At 39.3% G+C, this 24,914-nt stretch overlaps 1 protein-coding gene across 2 annotated transcripts; it reads right to left on the reverse strand.

Moving 5' to 3' along the window:
- Positions 1-8,006: 8,006 nt before the first annotated feature.
- slitrk4 (SLIT and NTRK-like family, member 4) lies at positions 8,007-22,863 on the reverse strand. Of its 2 annotated transcripts, XM_057851105.1 has the most exons (4): positions 22,751-22,863; positions 21,379-22,584; positions 18,001-20,527; positions 8,007-17,718 (listed from the first exon to the last, which is right to left on the reverse strand). In XM_057851105.1, exons 3-4 carry the CDS (start codon positions 20,483-20,485, stop codon positions 17,570-17,572), a joined length of 2,634 nt encoding a protein of 877 aa, XP_057707088.1. In that variant the 5' UTR covers positions 20,486-20,527; positions 21,379-22,584; positions 22,751-22,863; the 3' UTR covers positions 8,007-17,569. The 2 variants fall into 2 exon arrangements, with proteins under 2 accessions (XP_057707088.1, XP_057707089.1); XM_057851106.1 differs by having other exon boundaries at positions 17,567-20,527.
- Positions 22,864-24,914: the final 2,051 nt, after the last annotated feature.

The following is a 24,914-nucleotide window of genomic DNA, read 5'->3' on the forward strand; positions in this document are numbered from 1 at the left end:
GTATTTTTCAAAAATTATGAGAATAGTCTGGACCCAGCTCCTTAATAGCCTCTCGAGCCGAACGAAATCATCCATTCAATCAGATTTGATTATTTGCGTGACGTGTTCTTAACGGGCAACGTCACTCTTGCGCGTCGGAAGTCGTCTCCAATACAGCACAGTTGGCCGAGAATATGTTCCAATCTGCGGTAAAATCAGTTTTAAATTACCAAAAACACGTCAACACAAGTCATTGACAACAGTGTCTCACGCTAGCGATGTTGAATAAACTTCTCAGTTCTCTGTTCGCGCTAGAATTTCTTGTCGCTTTTCCAACGTCACGTCCCCCCGTCGCTGATTGGTCCACTTCGCTGTCTGTTTGCTGTGGCTTGCTCCGCCCTGGGAATTTGATCCGCGGGACGGTCGCCAGACTCAATCGCTGGAACAACGGTGAGTGAACAGCGTGTCCTGGGTCGTCCCCGGGGCCTCCCACCGGTGGGACATGCCCGGAACACCTCTCCAGGGAGGCGTCCAGGAGCCATACGAACCAGATGCCCGAGCCACCTCCACTGGCTCCTCTCAACACGGAGGAGTGGCGGTTCGACACCGAGTCCCTCCCGAATGACCGAGCTTCTCACCCTAATAATAATAATAATAATAATAATAATAATAATAATTGCCTAATAAATCATGCATAATAAGGAAGCAGCACTTAGTACGGTTTTTAATTTGAAGTTGGTCTACGACTACCATCATACTGCTACCTCAGCCTTTCTATTTGCTAGCACTGTTATGCGAGCATTCACAATGTTTATGAAAGAAAACAACGCGAGAGCTCAACGCGAGCCCTGTGCACAGGTCGAAAATCAACGCATATCTAGACTGAGTAGCTTGCTAAAGATTCTCTTATATCTTTCGGCTTGACAACCGGAAATTCAGTTGAATTTTTTTTTTTTTTCACAACTCTAACAACCCTTTTGCGTAAGCCTACAAAAACAACTAACAATAACTTGTTTCATAAAACAATTCTTTCGAAAATTTCATAAAAATGTGATGAAATTTATTTTCTGGAAAGTGGATTTACAATTGAATTTATTGATTTTAGAGAGTAGAGCACATGCGACTCGTTATGCTCCTCAGGTCTATCCACACATTGTACATCACATGCACAAAACACACATCCTTGCAGACATCCCCACAGGCGAATAACCTCTAAAAGCACTCCCAGAGCTCTTAAGTTGTCTCCTTTACTTGTCTGCAATTGTTCCCTTGCCTTTATTGATCTCTTCTGGATCAATCTAAATAATAGAAACAGGAAATAGACACATATTAATCACCGTCGGTGTATCAATGCAATACTAAATGAAATAATAAAACAACTGCTTTTAAGTTTAGATGAATTGGGTATGTGAAACAATGGCATTCGAGTCGTCCAAATCAGCATTTTAATGGATTTCAAAGTTTCGAGATTGTGATGTTAAAAGGGAATAGGCATCAAACACAATGTGTAGTCACATTCAAATATTTGTTTTATTGTCATTGTCACAAAACTTACTCATTGAACAATATGTATTGTGTGGTTATTAGCGTAGCAGAGCATAGCGTAGCAGGTCGTTTATGGTGCCGCATGAATGCACTTAATTGTGTGACACTATTCCAGTAGACCAGGATGTAATACAACAAAAAAAGCAAGCACTCTTTGAACGGCGTACCGCAAGCAACACGTCACTTCCGTTCATTAATATTCATGACATTAGCTACTGTGCTAAGTAGGGACAAGCCACCGTTTGTCCCTAATAGGAAATGAATGGAAATCGTGTACGAAGGAGATGTTTACAGAGCTAAACCTACCAATTCTCTCAGAAAATGATGTGCCTGGTGCCAAATCCACAGGCAAAGATGTGGAAGAACATAAAAATGTTCAGTTAAAGAGATGGGTTGCGTGTCGAAGGCTGAAAAAGACGAAAAAAAAACGAGCGAACCTAAGCATAGCCTTAGCTTTTTTATCGATGCGACTGACAATGACATTCTCCTGTTTCAACAAGCATCCTTTACCATCAGCCGTCTTTCTTATATATCCTCTGGTTGTCCGACGTCTCTGACCGTTCTTGGGTGTAATTTAGTTAGCTTTGTGTAGCGATCGCAAATGCTACTCAGTGACAGCCAACAAAAACTTTTAATTTTTTCATTGAAAACAAATCTTAATTCTTCAATTTATTTAGACTTCCCCCCCTTACTAAAGTTGTTTTTTAGAAACTGTAACAGTGGCAGTCAGATACCATTGTAATTCTTTTCAGGTCATTCATTGTCAGACAGAAGCAGTACGGCACAACGTTACGCTAAAAAAAAAATAAGTTAAAAATATAAAAATGGCTTACCTCTTTGTCCTCTGAAAGACCATGCCAACCCAACAAAACGTTTACTGCATATGAAATGGGAATGGATTCAACGAACTGGTGTTAAAGTCCGCGCAAGTTCATTCGGTCTTCGCATCTTTTCCTCCCGAGTTTTTGGTTTCCGGAAACGTATGAATAAAACATCCTTGATGTGTCGTAATGTCTAGTCATTTCTACAAGTTCCAAAAAAGCAATGCGTGATCAGCATGTTCGTTTTTTAAAGATTACCTGCAAAAAGTAGCACAAATTAGGTTGTTTCTATACGAAGGCGGGTCTATAATGTCCCACTTCCACTTTACTTCCGCTTTACGATGCGACGTCATGGTCTAAAAATAGCATGCATGCAGTACGGCATTCTCATTGCATCTTTTAAACAGTGCGTTTTGTTCCCCCCCCCTAATCCTGTGTCACCCCTAAGTAAAGAACACTGAGAGCTGGCTTTGTAGCATATAAACCACTGTAAAATTGACACTTTATTCCACTTCAAACTCACCTGTCCATTGATTCTGTTCTTCATTCATGCTGTGAGTCATGACATACATTGGAGACCATTCCAAATGATTTATAGAAAACAGGAGGTTGCACTATGGATGGACCAGTAGTCAATTGGACAACTGTCAGGAGCATATTGGTTGAAAATTGATCCCATGCAAGCTGCATGAACATCATCAACATGGACTACGTCACTGAATTTTGACTTTTACATTCATCTTCTTATAACTTCAAATTCATTTTAAGAAGATCCACTTTTAAGTTATGTACATGCAAATGGATTTTGACCAATGATTTGGGTCAGTGTCCGTTAAAAAAAAATGGCTCGAAACATGGTAAATTTCGATAGGTTTGTGAAACACTACCGATCACAAGTTTGGGGTCAATTAGAAATGTCCTCCTTTTTGAAAGATAAACACAGTTTTTTTTCAATGGAAATAACATTAAACTAATCAGAAAAACACTATAGGCTACAGTATTAATATGGTAAATAACTACTCTAGATGGAAACTTCCGGTTTTAATGCAATATCTACGTAGTTTTGTAAATAGGCCTATTTACAGCAAGCATCACTCCAGTGTTCTAATGGTACATTGTGCTTACATGTTGCCTTAGAAGGATAATAGATGATTAGAAAACCTTGTGCAATTATGTTGGCACAGCTCAAAACGGTTTAGGTCAGGGGTCCCCAAACTTTTTCCTGTGGGGGCCACATAACTTTTCCCTTCTCTGATGAGGGGCCGGGGTCAGTTTGTAACAGAAAAAGTGTGACGATTGTAGGAGTGCCTAAATGTAAAAATGTATTGTTTTCCAGAAAGCCACAATCAAATAACCCTTTTTGGATTCTTCAAGGAAGAAAAGTAAATAAAATAATATCAAATAATAATAATAGATAATAATAACTGAAAAAGAGGGTTAATTTGACTGGGGATCCCTCTGTGGGTGTGTGGTATAAAGCCGGCGACGCTATGAAGTCGTGACTCCGATCAGAGAATCAACAGGGGACGTTCAGGATTTATTTGTTTCCTTTAATGATGATAAAAGGAGTATGAGATTTATTTTGTTGTATTGTGGTTTCTGTGAATACAAGATAATCATATAACATGTCAGTATTATAATATATATAAACTATAAACATATACTGTATTATAAACATATCTAAATTAACAGGAACAAAATTAAATATAATATAAATGAAATACACTGCTTACATAAAGCATACAATGGTAATCTTTCACAATAATGAGCATACACATTAAGCAGGAAAATAACTAACAATTTAGATAAGTGAATTGGCAACAAACAAAATTCAGCCTCCACCATGTAGCCAAAGGGGCCAACGATTAGCATTAGCGATTAGCGCTAGCGGCTAACTGTTAGCACACGGCGGCTAGCGGTTAGCTAGTGGCGGCTAACAAATACAAGGGTTTATGCACTGCCAAGGCACACTTCTGCAATATACCCACTTCTCTCATTCACACACAACACTTGGATTGCCACTAAACAGGACGGCAGCTTGAGGAACGAACCGCAGGCAGTGAAGGGAGGAAAAGGTGACTCGTGTACACCGGCAGTGAAGGGAGGAGGGACAGTAACTCGTGCGCGCGTCGCTTTTCTTAAAGGGCCAGCGTAGTAACAATTGAACTAAAGCACAAACATGCAATGGGGCTTTCCTAAAATAACACTATCAATTAAATAGATAATAACCAAATAACCCCTCTCTGGGTTCTTGACAGAAAAAAAGCCAGGAAATAAATAACATTATTGGGGAACCCCCCCCCCCCAAAAAAAATCAAAATGCTCTCTGGTATTGTTCAGGGGGCCGGACCAAATGTGGGGGCAGGCCGTATCAGGCCCGCAGGCCGTAGTTTGGGGACCCCTGGTTTAGATGGTTAGAGAAGCTATAAAAATGATCTTGCTTTGAGCTAGTTGGGTATTTGGAGCATCATCTCTGTGGGTTTCATTAAACTCTCAAAATGGCCAGAAAAAGACAATGTTCACGTGAAACTTCACAATCTGTTATTAGAAATGAAGGCTATTCCATAAGAGAAATTGCCAAGAAATTCAAGATTTCCTATAACCAGGGGTGCACATAAGTGGTCCGCATGCGCGCATGCGTACTTGACGTAGACAAACGCGCTGGCCCTCAACGGCTTCCATACGCTTTTGTGTACCGATGGCTGACCACTGTGTTTGCGGCAGACACGAGAAAATCACTTCTCAAAATGTCATGGAGGCAGGCCCCACTGAGTAATTATTTCCGTGTTCCCCCACCCCCGTCAAAAGACAGACAGGCGACAGAGACGTCACCAGAGCTACCGAAAAAAGGACTTTTGCTGAAAAGTGGCTGCAGAAGGGAACATGGCTAGAAGCAAATGATGCTCGCACAGAAATGTGGTGCAACATTTGCCGTGAGAATCCCAATGTCGTTAATAAGAGCAGCGCATTTTATGTAGGATCAAAGAATTTTAGCCATCCAAACTTTGAAAAGCACGAAAAAAAACAGAGCATGTGGCAATTAAGCAAACTATCAATGTCAAACAGGACCCCACTCACCCTATGGACAAGTGGTGGAAAAAAGTTATTGAAGAACAGCGCCATGCACGGACAAACGTGTTTTTGCTCGCATTTCACAAAGCTAAACATGCACGTTCAATGAGCTCTTATGAGGAGGACATCCCACTTTTACAAAGGCTTGGAGTTAATGTGGGAGCCGCATATGAATGCTCTTTATTTTGAATTAGTGCTTTTATGTTTATTTCTTTACATTTCACTTCAAAGTAATGGCAATTTTGTTGTGCCAGTTGATGTTAATCAAGCGTTAATTTTTTATATAATTAATTCAAGGTAATTGGCTCTAACTAAAGCTTGTCATAATTTTATCGCATCAGGCGGGTCGGCTCTCAGGCTCAATGAGGACAAGGTCACATCTCCAGGTCCTCCTCTGAGAACCTGGGCAAAAAAAATATGTGCACCCCTGCCTATAACGCTGTGTACCACTCCCTTCAGGGAGCAGCACAAACAAGATCTAACTACAGTAGAAAGAGAAGCAGGAGGCCCCGCTGCACAACCAAGCAAGAATACAAGTACATAAGAGTCTTTAGTTTGAGAAATAGATGCCTCGCAGGTCCTCATCCAGCAGCTTCATTAAGTAGTACCTGTAAAACGCCAGTGTCAATGTCGACAGTGAAGAGACTAATCCTGGATGCTGGCTTTCAGGGCAGCGAAAAAAAAAAAAAAAAAAAAAAAAAAGCCATATCTGAGACAGGCTAATAAAAAGAAACGATTAATATGGGCAAAAGAACACAGACATTGGACAGAGGAAAATTGGAAAAAAAAGTGTTATGGACAGACGAATCATAGTTTGAGGTGTTTGGACTTTGGATCAAAGAGAAGAACATTTGTGAGATGCAGAACAATTGAAAAAATGCCGGAAGAGTGCCTGGTGTCATCTGTCAACCATGGTGAAGGTAAAGTGATGGTCTGGGGTTGCTTTGGTGCTAGTAAAGTGGAAGCTTTGTACAAGGTCAAAAGATTTTGAATAAGGAAGGCTATCACTCCATTTTGCAACGCCATGCTTTACCCTTTGGACAACGCTTGATTGGAGTCAATTTCGTCCTACAACATGACAATGACCTAAAGCACACCTCTAAATTATGCAAGAACTATTTAGGAAAGATGCAGGCAGCTGGTATTCTATCTGTAATGGAGTGGCCAGCACAGTCAAATGATTTCAAACCCACTGAGCTGCTGTGGGAGCAGGTTGACCGTTTGGTAAACAAGAAGTGCCCATCGAGCCAATCCAACTTGTGGGAGGTGCCTCTGGATGCATGGAGTTAAGTTTATCCAGATTCCTTCAACAAATTAACAACTAGGATGCCATAGGTCTGTAAAGCTGTAATTGTTGCTAAGCGAGCATTCTTTGATGAAAGCAAAGTTTGAAGGAGAAAATGATAGTTAAAAAAAAAAATCCTTATTTCTAACCTTGTCAATGTCATGACTATATTTTCTATTCATTTTGCAACTCATTTGAAAAATAAAAGTGTGACTTTTGAAGGAAAACACAAAATTGTCTGGATGACCCCAAACTTTTGAACGGTAGTGTATATGAAGAATATGTATTGATGTCAAAACAAAAAACGTGTCTTCAACACAATTTCATATATTTTAACTTTACTATTTGACTTTTACAGGAATTAATTTATTTTAAAGAATATTGTTCACACATATTTCACTGTGAGCTTTCAATGAACTGAAACATGATATATAAAATTAACAATTTGAGAGAAATCGAAGGGAAAATAGCCTACGCTAAGTTTACACAGTAATTCATGAGACAGATGATGATACTGCCAAGGAATAATGAGTTTTACTCACTCAATTATCTCCTTTAAGGGGTTTTGACACTTGATAATGTGGATGTCAGGAACTCATCCTTTCATATCAAGCTGTTGCTAAGTGTGATGCACATAATATTCTAGTTATATCATAGGAATATGAACTTGCATTTTGTCTACAACCACTGGCAAAAAGTATGGAATCACCAGTCTTGGATGAGCACTAACTCAGACATTTTATCATATAGAACAAACACGGATTAAAAACCTTGAAAAAAATAATGAATTAGTTCAAAAGTGCAACTCTTTAGCATTATATTATAGCATATACAGTGGTACCTCTACATACGAATTTAATTCGTTCCAGGACCTTGTTTGTAAGTCGAAATGGTCGTATGTCGAGCAGGATTTTCCCATAGGAATACATTATAATTCCATTAATTCGTTCCAAAGCCTAAAAACATACACTAAATTCTTAATAAATACTGCTGGCACTGTTACAAATGGCAATTAAACATAGAAAAACAAATAAGTTATAAATAAATAATTCAGAATAATATAAGAAGAAGAAGAAGAATTAATAATTATTCCTGAAAATAATGTAACGAATCGGATTCTAATATGGCGGACACTTTTTACTGTCCCTGAACGCACCGCGAAGGTGACGTCTCCAGTGAGATAGGTCGGTGCGGTAGAGATAATACTTTCGTTTTCCTGAGAGCAGTCAACTGCTTAAGACAATGAGCGTTTTGTGTTGGATAAGTTCTTAAATAAATGATAAAAACGTGACAAAGCTGGCGATTTCCTTGGCAATGTTACCACAATAATAATTGTCACCTTAACTTATAAATAGTGGCGAACGGTGGTCATAAGAGGATCATGGAGCTGTATTGTTGAGCCAGTTCAGGGACGCGCACCCCAAGCTCATATTTTTCTATAACTTGCATCTTCATTTCAAAGGTAAGCATCACTTTTTTCCTTGTTTCTCCAACTGTATCAACTTTTTTTGAAAACTGTGTTGATTTCTCACATAAGAAAATCCACCGTGGGTTCGTTTGCAGTGCTGTCATGTCGTCGTATTTCGAGCAACTCGTCGGATGTAGAAACAAATGGCGGCTCAAATTTTACGTTGGATGTCGAAAAGATCGTGTGTCGAAGTGATCGTATGTAGAGGTACCACTGTATATAAATATATATGGAATCATTCCATTCTGAGGAAAAAAATATGGACCAATCCAAAGTTCCAGCATCATCACCTTGTCCAATGCAGATTCTTGACTCTTGATAAGGTGATAATGTTGGAACTTTTGTTTGGTGCTGTTCCAGTGAGATTTACAAAGATGACTGCCTGAAGAAAACATCAAAATTCCCTCAGTCCTTGATGATATGGAGCTGCATGTCAGGCAAAGGCACTGGGGAGATGGCTGTGCTTAAATCTTCAATAAAGTTTACATGAACTTTTAGACAGCGTTCTTATCCCTTCAATTGAAAATATGAAGATGACAATGCATCATACCAGTAAAACTGTTAAAGCATTCCTTGGAGAAAGAATCATCCAGTCAATGTTATGGCCTGCAAATAGCCCAGATCTCTACCCTTTTGAAAACCTGTGGTGGAAATGTGAAAAAAAAAAGGTCCACAGCAAGGCTCCAACCTGCATGAATGATCTGGCAACTGCAATCAAAAAGAGTTGGAATCAAATTGATGAAGAATACTCATCAAGTCCAGGCCTCGGAGACTGCAAGCTGTCATAAAAGCCAGAGGTGGTGCTACTTAATACTAGAGATGTGTTTTGATTGTTATTTCTTTGTTTGTTTCTCATGATTCCATATTTTTTTCCTCAGAATGGAGTGATTCCATATATATTTCCCTGCACTTGCTCTATAAAAGTAACATTTACTGACCACCACAATGTTTTTTATTCATTTCTTTTAATGTTTCCGAATGCTAAAGAGTTGCACTTTTGAACTAATTCGTTATTTTTTTCAAGCTTTTTATCTGAGTTTGGTCTGCATGATAAAATGTCTGAGTAAGTGTTCGTCCGAGACTGGTAATTCCATACTTTTTGCTAGGGGTTGTATGTATTTTCTTCCCCGTCTAAATTGCCACAGTGAGTCTGCGCTAGGCAAAGTGGTGTTTTGGATCAAGTTTGGTAATTTTCATATTAGAAAAAAAGCATGCACTTTAGAAAGAGGATGGGATGAGCTATTAAAAAATGTGAACATTGCTACTAACTCATTTGCATCAATAAACAGGGACAGTCACGTTTGCAGTTAAAAAGTTGCCACCATAGAGTCACCTGAACTTTAATTTTCAGCAACTCAATAGAATTTGGACAAAGAGGTCAATTGTCAGCAGTGAATATGAAACAGTGAGTTAGAATTTGATATCTGTTTAAGTAATGCTACACATATGAAGTGTTTCAAAGAAACCGTGCAAACAGTGTGGTGAAAAGTGGAAAAAGTGGGGGTGGTGGTGGTGGTGGTGGGGGGTTTGGATTAAATAACAGTAGAGAGAAAACTAAAGTAAATGATAGCCGGATTGTTTTTCTGCTTCATACATAAATAAGCCTTCCCATAATAATCTTACTAAAGCAAAAGGGGCAACAGTTCATGGTGTCACAGCATGTGTACTGTATGTCTCAGGTTGTGAAGGGCTTAGGTTTCACTGGTGGTTATTGGAAAATTTGACTGCTAACTACCATTTACATTCGAATGGCAGGCAACGTGAAACAGTGACTACTCTGTTTGCCTCTCAATAAAATGTTATTATCATAAATTCTGAGATCAAGCGTTAAAACACATTTAAATGTGTCTTCTACTTTTTTAATGGACCAAAAGTAATTAGACATACTCACAAGCATTTGCAAATTCACACTTTTTAATACTTTGTTACAACTTCTATGCAGTAAATGAATCCTCAAGTTTGGAACACTTCAACATCTCCACTTACTGAATTTCTCATTCACATTAAATTGGACAATTGGCTCCTCAGTTGTTCCATACTTTGGCCACTTATGCCGGCCATTGGAGCTGGATTATTCGCATTTATTGATTATATTTGACAATTTGACTGCTGACGAAAGCAGAATAAATACTGTAGTGTTTCAGACAATGCTAGCCGCTCACATTGAGCCAAATGCTTCAAATCACATTAGATATAATTCAGTTGCAGCAAAGGACTGTCAGAGCCTCACCAGGGATGAAATCCAGTCAATGTTCTCCAAATGTCAGACTGTGATTTTGACTATAAAGGTTTTTGACCAAGTATTAAAATTGACGCTTTGTGTCATATTTGTAATTTAACCCTCTACTTTTGATCCTTCATGAGGTTGGAGGCTCATCTACAAACTTTTGCAACTTCTACAGTTTACACCTGATTTGGATGTAAATACTCGCAAATTCAAGCTGAAAATCTGAAGATAAAGTTAATTCACATGTATTTGTTTTCTAACTTGTTGAGCAGTAGTTTATATTCATTCTCTGTCAGCCCTCCCACTTCAAATGGATTGGAAATCTACTCCGACGAGCTAATTTCTCATAATCAGAAATGGAACTGAAAGACTTAAGTAGTATCACTGTATAAGACATACAGTATGCCAAGAGCTTCCTGACCAATTCTTTAAAGACAGTATTTGATTATCCATAGACTTCATAATGATATTGACGCAAGGGCGTAGGTTTGGTCTGAACAATGGTAGGGATGACATAACAGCATAACCTGCATGTATGGTTTTTGCTGAGGATAGGACATTATTAAGACCAAACGGATTATTGAATGGGTGTTAGGGCTACATTTCTCACAAATATGAACCAAATTAATTGATAGGCTAAATGATCAATGCAAAATAAATCTGTATCGACTTATATTAACTTTCATGTGTTTTGGTTCAAGTGATACAACGTTCGATTCACACCTTTGTTTTCAAAACTACTAAAGAAACATTTAGAAGTGCAAGTCCATTTATTGGGAAAAAACAAAACAAAACAGGGAGCTATGCAATAATTGGTCCACTTCTGGGAGACACTGGAGCACCCCTAGACTCAAACTAAAATATTGTAATATTGTGATTTTGGATTTATTTATTATTATTATTATTATTATTATTATTATTTTTAAATCAGATATGTAAGGACCGATTTACATCTGACGCACACTAAAATAATCCAAGATTTGAACCAAAGTATTCTCCTGAAATTCTGATGTGTGTTTTCATTTCACAGATTTTTTTCATGTCATTTCATGTTTATGTTCATGTCAGTGTCTCCCTGATGTGAACCCATTATTGGATAGCTCCCTGTTCTTTGAATAAAGGGACTCTGAAGCCACCGCGCTGCATTACCGTAATGCACATAATGCCAGCAATGATCCAAATTAGCGACTACTGCCTGACCACAGTACTTTTGTATGTTAGCAAGATCACACAGTTTAATATCATGCCAACTCTGATGTAAGTCAGACTTTCAGTAGCAACATTAGTTGTGTTTCCCCCACCTCAAAAACATTGATGTCTTTTAATATCACGTACAGTGGCTGCTACTGGCTGAAAAAAAAACTTCAAATATCCGTCCTTTTTAAAGCGGGCAGAGGAGGCGGTATGTTGTTGATATGAATCTGTCAAAACTGTGTGAGTGTGGGTGTGTGTCTGTGTGATGGGAGAAGGGTCAAGTCATCAGCCAATCAAACGTGTGTTTGAGTGAAAAAAAATGGACTGGCACATTCAGTAAGTGAAAAGGGATAAATGTAAGAACATAATGAAAATAATTCACTTAATAATGGTAGGGTATATTCTATCCTTTCAACATATGGGAAGACAATCTAACCCTTACCTATATAACTGAACTCATAATAGAACGCAGGTTTCTTCAAAGTTGATGTGGACAATTTGAGCATCGTGAAAAGTTGGTAGTGTTATGTCCCTACCGTCCCTATGCAAACCTATGCCCTTGTATTGACGGGTCACATCCGTCTTTCACTGCGCTTGCCTTCAAGCAGGGAGCCTGCCCACATCAAGAGGAGTTATCCTCAAACACACTGACGCAGCGATCTAACGCCGGATTTACGTTGAAAAAATATGAAAGCTGTACCGCATACAAACAGGAAGGATTGTCTCAGGAGTAATTTATTCGAGGATTCAAGGTAATTATTATATTTTTCGTACCATGCATGCATTTTGAAACGTTAAAAAAACAATGGGACAAATTACCCGCTACGGCATTGGCATCATAGATCGCAATATTTACGTAAAATAAATGCTAAGTGCCCGGGTCTTTGCTCTTTTAACAAAGAATCGAGACTGTTTCACGGCCATATCTATAAAGAATTCAGGGATTTAAGCATTTATTCACAAGAATTTTCAAGGGAAAAAGCTATTTGTGATGATAAGGCGGCGCTACATTGGCTTAAAGACTAGCAGCACATTTGACATATTTACATAAAATAAATGCTAACTGCCCGGGTCTTCACTCTTTTACCAAAGAATCAAGACTGTTTTACGTCCATATTAAAAACAATTCAGGGATTTAAGCATTTATTCACAACAATTTTCAACGGAAAAAGCTCTTAATCTGTGTTTCCACTCGGTCAGTTTTGACGGAGATAGGTCCCCTATTAATCGGCACCGTGTACCGTCAATATCATTATGAAGTCTATGGTTTATCATATTTGAAAATGACTTCAATGGTTTGAATACAAGAGCCTAAAAACTTTTCAAGAGCCACAGTTTTGTGCTGTAAAACTAACTGTGTAAACAAAGACGAAAGCTAGCGAAAGCTTATATCATTTCGCTTCTGGCCTGTGACACGGTGTTCTCTTCAAAGTCACATACTGTCACCTCATGCTCAAGGGCTTCATGAACTAAGAATAATAGTAGGGCTCAAGTCAAATAATAAAAGTTCATCTTTAACTCTTGGAGACAACGAAGCAAGATGATTTACTTTAATCCGTGTTACTAAATATAATGTCAAAATGGCAGCCTGGTATCCCCAGCTAAACTTCACCACCACATTTAATGAGGCAGCTTGCGGGAATGCGAGGTATTGTTTCCCTCTCATCGGGATGTGCTGAGTAATTAGTGGTAACTGGGGATACGCCACCCCTTTTCATACATCCACCTGACCACAACAGATGCCAAAACCGCGACAGTAACATTCCCGAACACAATGCAGGCCCACAATAGACTTGTACAACTGCTGTTACAATTGCTACTCCACAGTTTAGCAAGGTGTTTAGGAGGAAATTAATTTACAATTGGACTAAGCAGATCACATTACAGCACATACAATGTCGAACAGAACTGAAACAAAGGACAATAAAATAATCAACACAGCTCTCCAAAATATATGAGACTGAAGGCTTTTTGTTAAAGGTTTCTTTAAAACTGGACTTCCCGTGAGTATACAAACTTTATGTTCTAGATAAAAACCAAATTTCAAACTGATTATACTAATTTATGCACAACTTTGCGAGACATTTTTGTTTGATTATGTACCATGATATTTATCTGAAGTGAAATAGATTATTGTATTTTCTAAAGGTCGGGAAACATTGCCCAATTTTTCATGTATAATTTCCCCAGTAATAGGGATAAATACAAAGCAAATCCAATATTGGAGAATGCTCTCATTCACAGGGTGGATTGTTTAAAAAAAAATCAGCAACACTATCCACAGAGATATATTACAATTATAAGGTGGGAAAACACAGAAACATTTATCAGACATTCTGACATAGGCAGTAATACAAATGTATTTTCCTCTTATAGTTTATTGGGCAAATGACTATTTTTGGTAGTTTTCAGAACATGCAAACAAGTGTGGCCTACATGAGTGAAATGTGGTGTCCACATTAGTGTACTTAAGGTCTAAATTATGACCACCTCCGCCAGTAGGTAAAACCTTCGTGAGACAGAGGTTATGTATTTTTTGCGTTTGTCTGTTTTATTGTTTGTGTTCAAGAAAGCAAATAAAGGCAAACTTGCTTGATTTGTTTGTAATATGAAATTGAAGAGGTGATACAATTTTAAGCTTATACGGTAAAAGTGTCAAACGTCACAGAGGTTAAAAATATGTCTGAATATAGATAACTGAAGAATGAATTAAGGGATTATTTTAAATCTTGCAGTTCTTTGCAATATCAAACGGAAGAGGTGATTTTTCTGCTTGGTCATCATGCCCCTACATAGTGTCAACCGGTAATACAATTAGCTAAGGATAGCACTACTGTATTCATAGTTAGTTTAGGCGTTGAATGTATTTCTTGTCATTGTTTGTTATTCTCTTCTGTCTCTCTCTCCTGTTCTATTTTGCTTTCTGTCCCCCCATAACCCTTTCCTGATCGATGCTTTCTCCTAATAAACGAAACGCACTGAGTAATCATATCGGGAATATGTCATATTCCCATGTGATACATTAAAACTGTTCAGACCGATAGGACACTCAGATTCTCATTCTCCATGTCAAGCAGCTGATCAGGACAGGTTGAAAAAAATAAAGTTTTGGGGAAATAAGGTTAAAGGTTACAGAAGTTAAAAAACAATTTCACGATAACTTTAGAACAAATTTGCCTTTTTGCCTAAAATATTCAGGGTCAGTGATATGATGAGGTGAAAAAGTGATATCATTTTTCAGTATGAGGGTAGAGAGTGCCTACACTACCATTTTTTTACATGGATAAAACTATAAATTAATAAAATTTAAATGAAAACAATTAATACAATAATATGAATAAAAACAGAAATACACTCTCGTTATGGCCCTCAATAACACTCTAAAGTTTATTTTTCCCCATAATATTTAACTCAATATTTTCTATTGACAACAATGCAAATCCTTTTTATTTAAACTGGGAGGAAGCTCATGTTTCAGTGCTATTGACCGCACGAGAGGTCCAATCCAATTCGACGGGGTGGCTGGCAAAATGGATTGGACCTCGAAGGCCGTCAATGGCAGCCAATGAGTGAGATAAGTACCCTATAATAGAACTTCATAGAACTTCAGCACTACGGTTAGTTCTCTGAAGTAAAAGTGCGAATGGTCTATATCAAATATCCTAGTACATGCATCACATTACAGAGCAATATGATTACAAATATGACCCACCGGGCAGCGGAGGGAAAAATGTAGAACAGTGAGCATTTTGTGTGGTAGGACTTATCTAAATTTACTACCCTTTCCCACTTCCTTTTTTAGTTCATAACTGCCAAAGTATTAATAATTAATGAGGAAAATTCTCTTGCGTCTGGGTGAGTCATACTTTCAGCTACTTGGTTCCCCAAAAGCCCCATAGGTGGTGGGATTAACAGAGATGGAAATCCAGATTTTTTTTTTTTTTACCCTGAAATGGAACAAGCATGAATGTTTGATATGTGCCAAAAACAGAAGAAACCTTTATACCTGTTGGATAAAAGATTTGTGCCACAAAAAGCACGAGTCAAAGTGGCATTGCAGTTTCAGCATCCTCAAAATCTGCTCAAATTATTTGCAATTGGTCGGTGGAAAACTTTGTTTTCATACCATGAAAAAAAAAATCAATTGATAAATCAACATTCTGCCACTTAAGATATTTGTCCAAAATTTTAACTTTAGGGAACTACCAGTTTGCAGTCGTTTCAATGTTTATGAACATTGCCTACTTGACTGGTAAATAAAGTGTCATAGAATACTAGTTGTGCAACATGAAATAAATTGTGGGGACACAGTGCAAATAGGTGCTTACTTTAATACCGTCATATTAACATGATAATACAAGAGAAAATTAACCATTATACAGGAGATTTATGACTGATAGAAATTTGTATTTATTGTACCTTCCAAGTTACATTCTATTCATTTGCAATGTCAACAAACAATTGAACGTCATCAGTTTGACTTAACAATACTTTTAAATAAAAAGAAAACGCATAGTTAAGTAAATGAATTTTAAACTGCATCTTGTCTTTTAACAATATTACCTCAAACTAAATAAACAAGATTCAAAGCCATTTCCTACTTGAATAGTTCCCTAATATTGCACATTGTCTGATGATCTTAAGAGCTCGCATTTTTAGAATGTCACCACTCTCATATCAACAATCCAAAACCTTATTAAGTTTAATGCACATTTATTTTGGTTGCATAAGTTCATAAGAAACCTTTTACAAGATGCTGTGGGAGATGTAAGAATAAGGAACGGGTTTGAGCCTTTCTAGACTCTGCCAGGCTTGTCGTGCGAAACAACACAGATCACATTTCACCATTGTTCATGTTAACTTGTAAGAGAACAGAACTGAAAAACCACTGAACAAATCAACAGTCACATATACCTGTGACCAATTAGCTCTGATGAAAGTTAGTTCAGCTCAGTGTACTGTCGTATTTTTTTTTTTCAATAATACCATAATCTCTTTAAATAATCCTGCATAGAAAAATAAACTAACTATGATTTTTAAATTCTTTTACTATGAATTGAGAACTGACAAGAGGGGTGAGGGTTATTATTCATTGAGTCCTATTAATGATCTCATTTCTGGGGCGCAGTCTCTATACGATGATGTTACGCAATACAGCATGTAGGTGTGTGTGCATATGCAGATGTTGGTCAGTGTAATTTACAAACCAGTCCCACAAATACAAATAATGTAAGACTTACAAAATAAATTCCAAGTTACGCTTACATGGCAAGCAGCTTTGTACTCTTTTATCCTTGGGTTTTCATTTTTAGAAACGTCTATTGACAGTGTAATTGCCGATTCAGTTTCACCCAAAAACATACATTTTGAAATAGTAACTTGAAGAGGAAAAAACACAACTCCATTCAGAATACACTATATATTAACATGGCTCTTTACACAAAGAAAATAAGTCTTGAAATCATTCTGAGAAGTGTTCTGGAGTACGTTGCCTTCCCATGAACACAAAACAGGAGCCATTTAGCCTTTCAGCATAGTGTATAATCCTGACAAAATGGCATAAAGTTTGCAAGCAGCTCCAGAGAGCTTCCCCCAAAATAAACAAATATCCTTACAAAGTGAAAAAAAGAAAGGTTGAATCCACTGAGTCATTCTTTGCCACTAATTCCCCTACTATTTCTCAGAAGTAGTCATCAGATACCTGTACATTTAGGAGCCAAGAAGGATATGACTGAGGTGCCCTCATTTTTCGGTTTCCAGCCTTCTCTTATAAAATGAGGGAAGGACCTGCGAGGTATATTCTCAAGCACTGTTCCAAGACCATTTCATTCGTTAGGAAAAAACTAACAGCAACAACAACAGAAAATAATACATAGTCACCATTTCCTTAGCAGCAGAAATACTAAGACTGTCAGGTCATCTGTAGGCTGTCTTGTGGTATCTAGGTATGATTCATACATGGATGATCCAAACGTCTTTCACTGTAATGTGTATCCTCGTTGATCCAAGTAAAAGCTTTGTCGTATGGAGCCATTTTTTCCACCTAAGCATTGGTCATAACGGTTTTCCAGAAGGCACTTTGTTGCTGTATGTGTGTGTATGCGAGGGAGTGTATGCGCACAGCTGGCTGCAAAGAGAAAAAGGAAGAAAAGAAAAAGGGTTTGGGGTTATATGATGCGTGCAACTAGAGGGGGAGAAAACAAAATAAAAGCTTATTTGTTTGACTGTCTTTCTATCACTATGTGTATTCTGACACTGATGTGTTTGTACGTTAATCACTGTACTGAATCAAACAACTATTTTTTTTTTTTTTTTTTTTTTTACATTTGTGTCAGTGCAGTCTGCTCCTCAAGCACCTGGAGGTAATCAGGTGTTCCTTGGAGCTTGGCTTTCAGCTCGTAATACTCACTTTTTCTTTGCTCCACCACAATCTTACTGTGGTTCCCACCTATCAGAGATGATTTCTTCACCTTTCTATCCAGAGATTTCTCCGGGTAACGGATTTCGTACGCCCCCATTCCTATGCTGTTGAAGTCTCTCTTGCTGTCCAGGAAGTTCTGGATGAACATGCTGGGCTCTCGATTTGGTAAGAATTCCTCGAGTTCGTCGATTGTGCTGAGGCGCTTGTTGCGCTCCAAGGTGGAAAGTGCATCCTTATCCTTTTCGGCACTGCTTCGCAGGATAATTTTCTGCCTTTGCGAGTCGGCAAACTTAAACCCAGCGTCCATGTCTGATGAGCGTCCAATGCCACAAGTGTGGCTCTTGCCGATATGTTCAATTGTTTGAGGGATAAATGTTTCACCTCCCAATTCATCTCCCGGAATGGAACCTTTTTTGCCTGATTTGTGGCCATGTCGGTGGAGCTGCAGCGACATGGAGCCGCACTCCTGATTCCCTAGTTCCTGTCGACCAGCTGGTTTTTTATTCCGTCTGAGGACAAAGACTAGAAGGCAGAAGGCCACAAACACTGTAAGTATCAGCACTACGAGAATACTAAGGATCATGATTGAGAGAGGGACGGGACCTCCTGGCGGGGCTTTGCCAACTCCTGCTGGTGAAACTGAAGTCACGACGGGGGTGGCGCTAGTTAAAATAGATGGTGGCCGAGCAATAAGCTTTGGGCACAAGATTTCGTTTTTCAACAGGCGCAGTTCAATGTTCGCAAATTGCACAGGAGAGGCGCATTTGACTTCTTTTGCAGCAACTCCATCGCTTAGCTTGTCTAGCCATAGTTTCAGAGCGACCAAATCGCAGGAACACTCCCACGGATTTCCCTCTAGATCTATCTGGGTCAAAGAGCGCAGCTGGTCCAGGACACCGCTCACTGGTAGGGTCATGAAGTGGTTGTTTTTCAAATTGAGTTTGGCTAAAGACAGGCCTGCAAACACATAGGCAGGAAGACTCCGTAATACGTTATTGTTGAGATACAGGAGCTGCAAATTTGGCATCGAGTCAAATGTGCCTGCAAGAATTTCTTTAATGGCATTGTATTCCAAGTACAGGTACTGTAGATTTGTGAGGCCCAAAAACATCTCAGGGTGTAATTGTTCGATCTGGTTTCCATTCAGATACAGTCTTCTCAGATTAGTGAGGTTAGCAAACACACCTTTTTGGACCGTGACAATTTGGTTGCTACCCAGATGAAGCAAATCTAAACCTTCAAATCCGCGGAAATCAGTTGGGTTTATGTCACGAATGTAATTCCCACTCAAGTGAAGTTTCTTGGCGTTTGCCGGTTTAGGAATAAGATCTGCTAGATTTTGTATATTTCTTTCTTGACAACTGACACTTATGCCAAAGTCTGATGGGTGAGTTTTACAGCTACACAGCTGTGGGCATGACATTGGGGGGCTCCTTGTCTGAAATGACACAATCTGGCTATTTCTTCCGAAAGGGGGTAATCCGGCTACAATGCCATTTCCGTAAATTTTTGATGAGTCTGTGGCTTTTGGTGATTTTGTGGTCACCGTGGAGGTCGGGGAAGTTTTGGAGGTTGACTGTCCTGTATCAGGGGGGGCCGGTGGCATTCTGACATCAAAGTCACTTCCTGTACCCATTGGGCAAAGCTCTTGCTTATTGGTTTCTTTCAGTAACCTTCCGTACAAGTCGCTTGGTGTTTCGCATATGGCCTCTCCAATAAAAATATTATAGGGCATGTTTTCAAGCCATGCCTTCAGCGGTGCTAAGTCGCAGGTACAATTCCAGGGGTTATCATCCAACTGCAGCTCAACAATCCGTCCGATGTGCTCCAGAACCCCCAAATAGGGAAGCTTCTGGATCCTGTTCCCTCTTATATCCAGATGTGTGAGGGAGGCAAAACGAAATATGTTGTCAGGAAGTGCTTGTATAAGATTGTCATTCAGAATCAGCACTTTTAATTTATGCAGTTTGTTGAAGGCTCCCTTTTCGATGTACTTTATCAAATTGTAGTCAGCTTGAAGGTACTCCAAGTTTTCTATTCCTTGAAATGTGTCTGCTTGTAGCACTTTCAACTCATTGTTGTTCAGGTGCAGCTGTTTTAATGCGCTCATACCCATGAATGCGCCACCTTCAATGTTCTGCAGCTGATTGTTCCCCAGTTGCAGCGATACAGCATGGGTGAAGTTGAGAAATGAGTTTGGGTAGAGAACAATTAGAAAGTTATTTTGGAAATTGAGGTGGTATAATGATGACACAGGCGGAATGAGTTGTGTCGGCCGGTATACAGTGATCTTTTCACAGTTGACGTAGAGCACATTTTCCACCGACAGGCAGGAGCAGGCACTACAAGTTTCAGACATCAAGTCCGGAGCAGAAGGGTCTGCCATTGGGAGTCCATCTGACATGGAGGGGGAGGAGAGGGAGGAGCTTGAGATTGAAGAGGAAAAGGCTGCCAGCAGGAGAATGAGCATCATCTCGCCGATTAAAAATCCTCCCCCAGAAAATCATTTAGTAGCCTATGGAAAGAAAAAAAAGTCAGTTGTATGCACAAGCAAGACAACAATAGAAATAAAACCCATTTTAACTGGGATGGCTGGAAGCGAATGATCATGTTTCAATGCCATTGAAGACGATAAACATCCAATTTGCTTAGATTGACAGTGCTGGCTGCGGTCATTCGCTGCCAGCTTCTCCCAGTCAAAATGGATTGGGCGTCTATCATCGGCAATGGCAGGCAGTAAGTTCATTGTTGTTGTTTTTCCTTAGTTTCCGTGTTGTAAGTGGTAATATACCAATGTTACTGTTTGCTCAATGTAACAGCACCTCTGGTTCATCTATAGCCGTTAATGGCAGCCACTGAGTTCATCCCAACACAATTTTCCTTCTCCAACTATATATAAAAAATGTCATTGTGTTTACTCAAATCTGAATTGTCCTAATTTTTTTCATCATTAAACACTGCAACATATTAATTTGGGTCAAGAAACAAATCCCCCTATTTAAACAAATGTCTGAAACAAAAACAGCAACATATGTTAAGGAATTTGACAACCCACCAGCTGTTGCATTCATATTATGGTTTATTTCTAAAAACTTGTTCTACTTTGGTTATCATTAATATCCTGAAAAAGAACAAAGTCAAAAGACTGCAATTGTCTTCATCACAAAGGTTTCATTTGATGCCAGCCACAGCAGCAAATTGAGGTTGTTTAGTGAAGCAATTGAGAGCAAGCATTAGTTCAAACTGTGTCTCTTATAATCAGAAACCTTTTTTAGAAACATGTTTTGCATGATAGTTTCTTTAAAGCTGGAAAATTTCTCGCTAAAATAAAATCTTAGCCAAAAATGCAAAATAAATAATACTGACCTAAAGCTGAGGTGACAGGCTCCTTTTGGAGACTCGGGGTAGAATTGGTGGGACATGGATAGAATGGTGTCGCTGAAGCACTCTCAGCCGCGGAGAAAACGCACATTTCAGGGGCGCAACAAGGCTTCCCCGTGCCTTCATTTCCATGCAGACCGCTGCACATCAACGGAAAGCCAAGCTTGCTGGCTTAGACGGGGGCGGATGGGGAGGGTGCTGAGGAGATGGCAGAGCAGGGTGGGCTCCTATATCACCCGATGCGTCTCTTGCAGACGGGCTCCGCGTGCTTGGAAAAAATGCCCCACGGCTTGTTTGAGTCCCAAGGTTGTCCCAACTCCATGGGAGAACATTTGTTTAGTTATCAGGTTGATAGAAAAGAGACGAATAGATTACAGCAAGGTTTGTGAAATGCAACACAAGAGAGGGAGACAGATTCTAGAGATCTTGCTGGCGCGTCCAGCGACTCCTAGCCGTGGGAAGGTGCACAAGGTTGGTGATGCGATGCCACAAGTCAGCCATCCTTGTAATCTTATTAGTTTTAAACTGAAGGGGTTGACAGTAAGACTCTCTAAGCTGTGTGTCCGGTTCAACTGCCGATGATGATCCAGTTAAACATACCACTGTTTATTGACACGATCCGGAGTACTGAAGTTGCTCAAGGCGATAATATTTCACATGAAAGGCAACGCACTCCCAGTCTTATTAGTATATAGTTCTCCTGTGTGTAATTGATATGTCAGTTTTCCTTTCGCTGCACAAATCCAGTTTCTTCCCATCCTTGAACACTGTCAATTTTCCAGTTGCAGCAAAAAAATGTTTCAGCCATATGAAAGGATGAGTGTAAAAAGGACAATCAACACATTGCTTCAAAAGAAAGAGCAAAACCACAAAAGGACAGCACAAACCGGAGTGTAAAAATGAATAATGCAGTTATTCAGCCGCTAGTCTGATGCGGTGCAAATGATCAGTAGCAAACTCTGTGCTTCCATCATGAAAAAAAAGCAACTTGCGAGTGGAAAGTTACAATCTGTGCAGCCAGTTGATCCAAATAGAGAAAAAAAGAAGCTTGTCTGAGAGAGAAGGCAGAAGATTGTAGTTTCTCCTCCTGTAAGACAACGCAGTATCCGTGTTAGGCGCGTAAAAATGTGCTCGCTCCTTCCTCAGCCGCATTCACTGAGCCTCCAACACCACTGGAGGAGGATGCAGAGACTGTTCAGGGTGGAGGAAGGGAGGGGTGATGAGAAAAAGAGGGAGGGAGGGAGGGAGGGAAAGAGAGAGAGTAAATAAATACCAGATCACACTCATCTACTGGTTATGATCCTCTAATATAGCATTGTTTTTGTATCATTTAAATAAAGAAATGACTCAGGCTCACATGTCTTTTTGTCCTTCCGTATGAGAGTGTCACAAACCAGAAGGAGAGGATTTGAAATGCTTCATCTGCCAAATTGTCTGCTTGGTCGACCCGGCCTTAGCGCATCATTCTTGGCATCTGATCAGAAATGAAGGAGGAGGGGGAAAACTGTGTGTGTACATGGTTTAAAAAAAAAAAAAAAAAAAAGGGTCGGAACGCGACTGTGAGCCGCATTTAAATGGTGGAGTTGGGGAGGAGGAGAGAGAGCTATTGTTCAAGAGTGCTGCAGTCAGACGGGCAGTGAGGAGGTGGGACATTAGTCAGTCAGGGGCCTGTCCTTATTACACGAGGGGAGAGATCGAAGAGGAGATGGATGCAGTGGTGAGCGAGGTTCTTGAAGCCTCAAGACTCCTGCTTGAAATTTCCCTGTAGTATGCAAATCTATCCACTTATTGACTGGTGGCCCATCTACAATGATGTACAAAAGTCTCTGGTCAACAATACCTTTGTTGTTTTAATGCAGCGGTCATGATGCCTGAGGAAAATATTTAAGTGGAATTTTCACATGAAAACCAGGATGATCTAGACGAGAGGTGCCGACACTTTTTTGCAAGCTACTTTTCAAACAACCAATTCAAAGAATGAAACCTGGCAAACAAGCAATTGAGACTATTTTTGGTCATTACCTTGCTCTGATGCCTTGAACTGAATAGAAACTCACTCGGAATGAAGCCTTTGATTTAAAAACATAGGCCCACAAAAAAGATTTACTGCTGTCCAGACGCGTCTAGTTAACAGAGGAGGTGTTGTGACTTGTGCAAAAACGAGATTGAACTTGATGTCATGAATGTCAATCACAAGTTAGACGCCAGGGAAAATGAGTAGTCTTTCTCGAATAGTGGGCACACCCCTCCAAGGAGGCGCAAAGCGATGCCAGAGGAGGCTCATGTGATCTCGGGGAACATCATTTTTTGCCGTACTAAAAAAACCCACTCAGTGGGTGGCAGTGGCGCTCTCATTTTCAATGTGTGTGCGGTATTTTTGCACCAAACGTGAGCACACAGCAAAGACAAATGACAAAGTGTACTTAGCATTTGGCTTCACTTTTATAACAATGGGAGACAAGAAAAGACCGGTATGTTTACTGTATCTAAAACTGTTGGCAACAGACAGCATGAATTCAAATCAATTAAGACGTCACTTAAAGACATTAGACCCCAATCACATTGTTAGACCGCTTGAATTTTTTCAGCGAAAACGTGCCAAATATTGCCAACAATCAACACGTTTTGTGAGTGCTACATCAGTAAGCTAGTGAGCAATGTTAGCATCATATAAGGTGGCATACCAAGTTGCTCAGAGCAACAACAAAAACCCCACACCATAGCAAAGGAGCTGATACTGCCTGCAGCATTAGACCAGGTCATGTAATGCTGAATGGTGCAAGTGCTGCAAAAATAAAAACTGTCCCTCTGTCCAATTACATTGTCGTTTTTGTTTTATTAATTGTTTATTTTTGCTCAAACTGTTTAACATTTTGTGCTCTGAGTTAATTTTGCTAATCAATTTGAGTTTACTATCATTTATTGATTTATTAAATTTTATTTTTCAGTATCAAATTATCAAAAAATATACGTAGAGTGTATGTTTACAGTTTCGCTGTGACTTTTTTTATTGTTCAGGCAAATTGATGCGCTTTGTCTTTTCTGTTACAAACAAAAACAATTTTAATATAGTTAGACTTTATTGTAAGTTCTTAATATTAAGTAAACAATTTTATGCATAGGTGTACTTATACTATTTTATAGACAAATTATATTATTTTCAGTGGAGGCATAAAGTTGGGGGGCGAGCGCAAAACGTTTACTTCTTAATAGGGGAGGCATAACAGAAAATAATTGAGAAGCATTGCTCTAAAGGGACGCTGACATCGGTTCCTTCACTAAAGGTTGACTGGTTTACCTGTATGTAAAGAAAAGTGGTTTATAAGCCTGGCGGGCCATCAGAGTTTTATGCCCCCCCCCCTTACCAACAAGGATAAAACAGTGCAACAAAACAAAGTATAAATTGTATACGTATTTTAACTGTCTAGTGATACGTTTGTAAGGTGGCCGAGAAGTGTGAGGTGAAATGCAAAGTCCAAACACTTTGCAAAAAGAAAAAAGCACGAATGCAAATGGCCACA

The sequence above is a fragment of the Corythoichthys intestinalis genome, chromosome 11, assembly GCF_030265065.1.
Source record: "Corythoichthys intestinalis isolate RoL2023-P3 chromosome 11, ASM3026506v1, whole genome shotgun sequence".
In the NCBI taxonomy this organism is placed as follows: Eukaryota; Metazoa; Chordata; class Actinopteri; order Syngnathiformes; family Syngnathidae; genus Corythoichthys; species Corythoichthys intestinalis.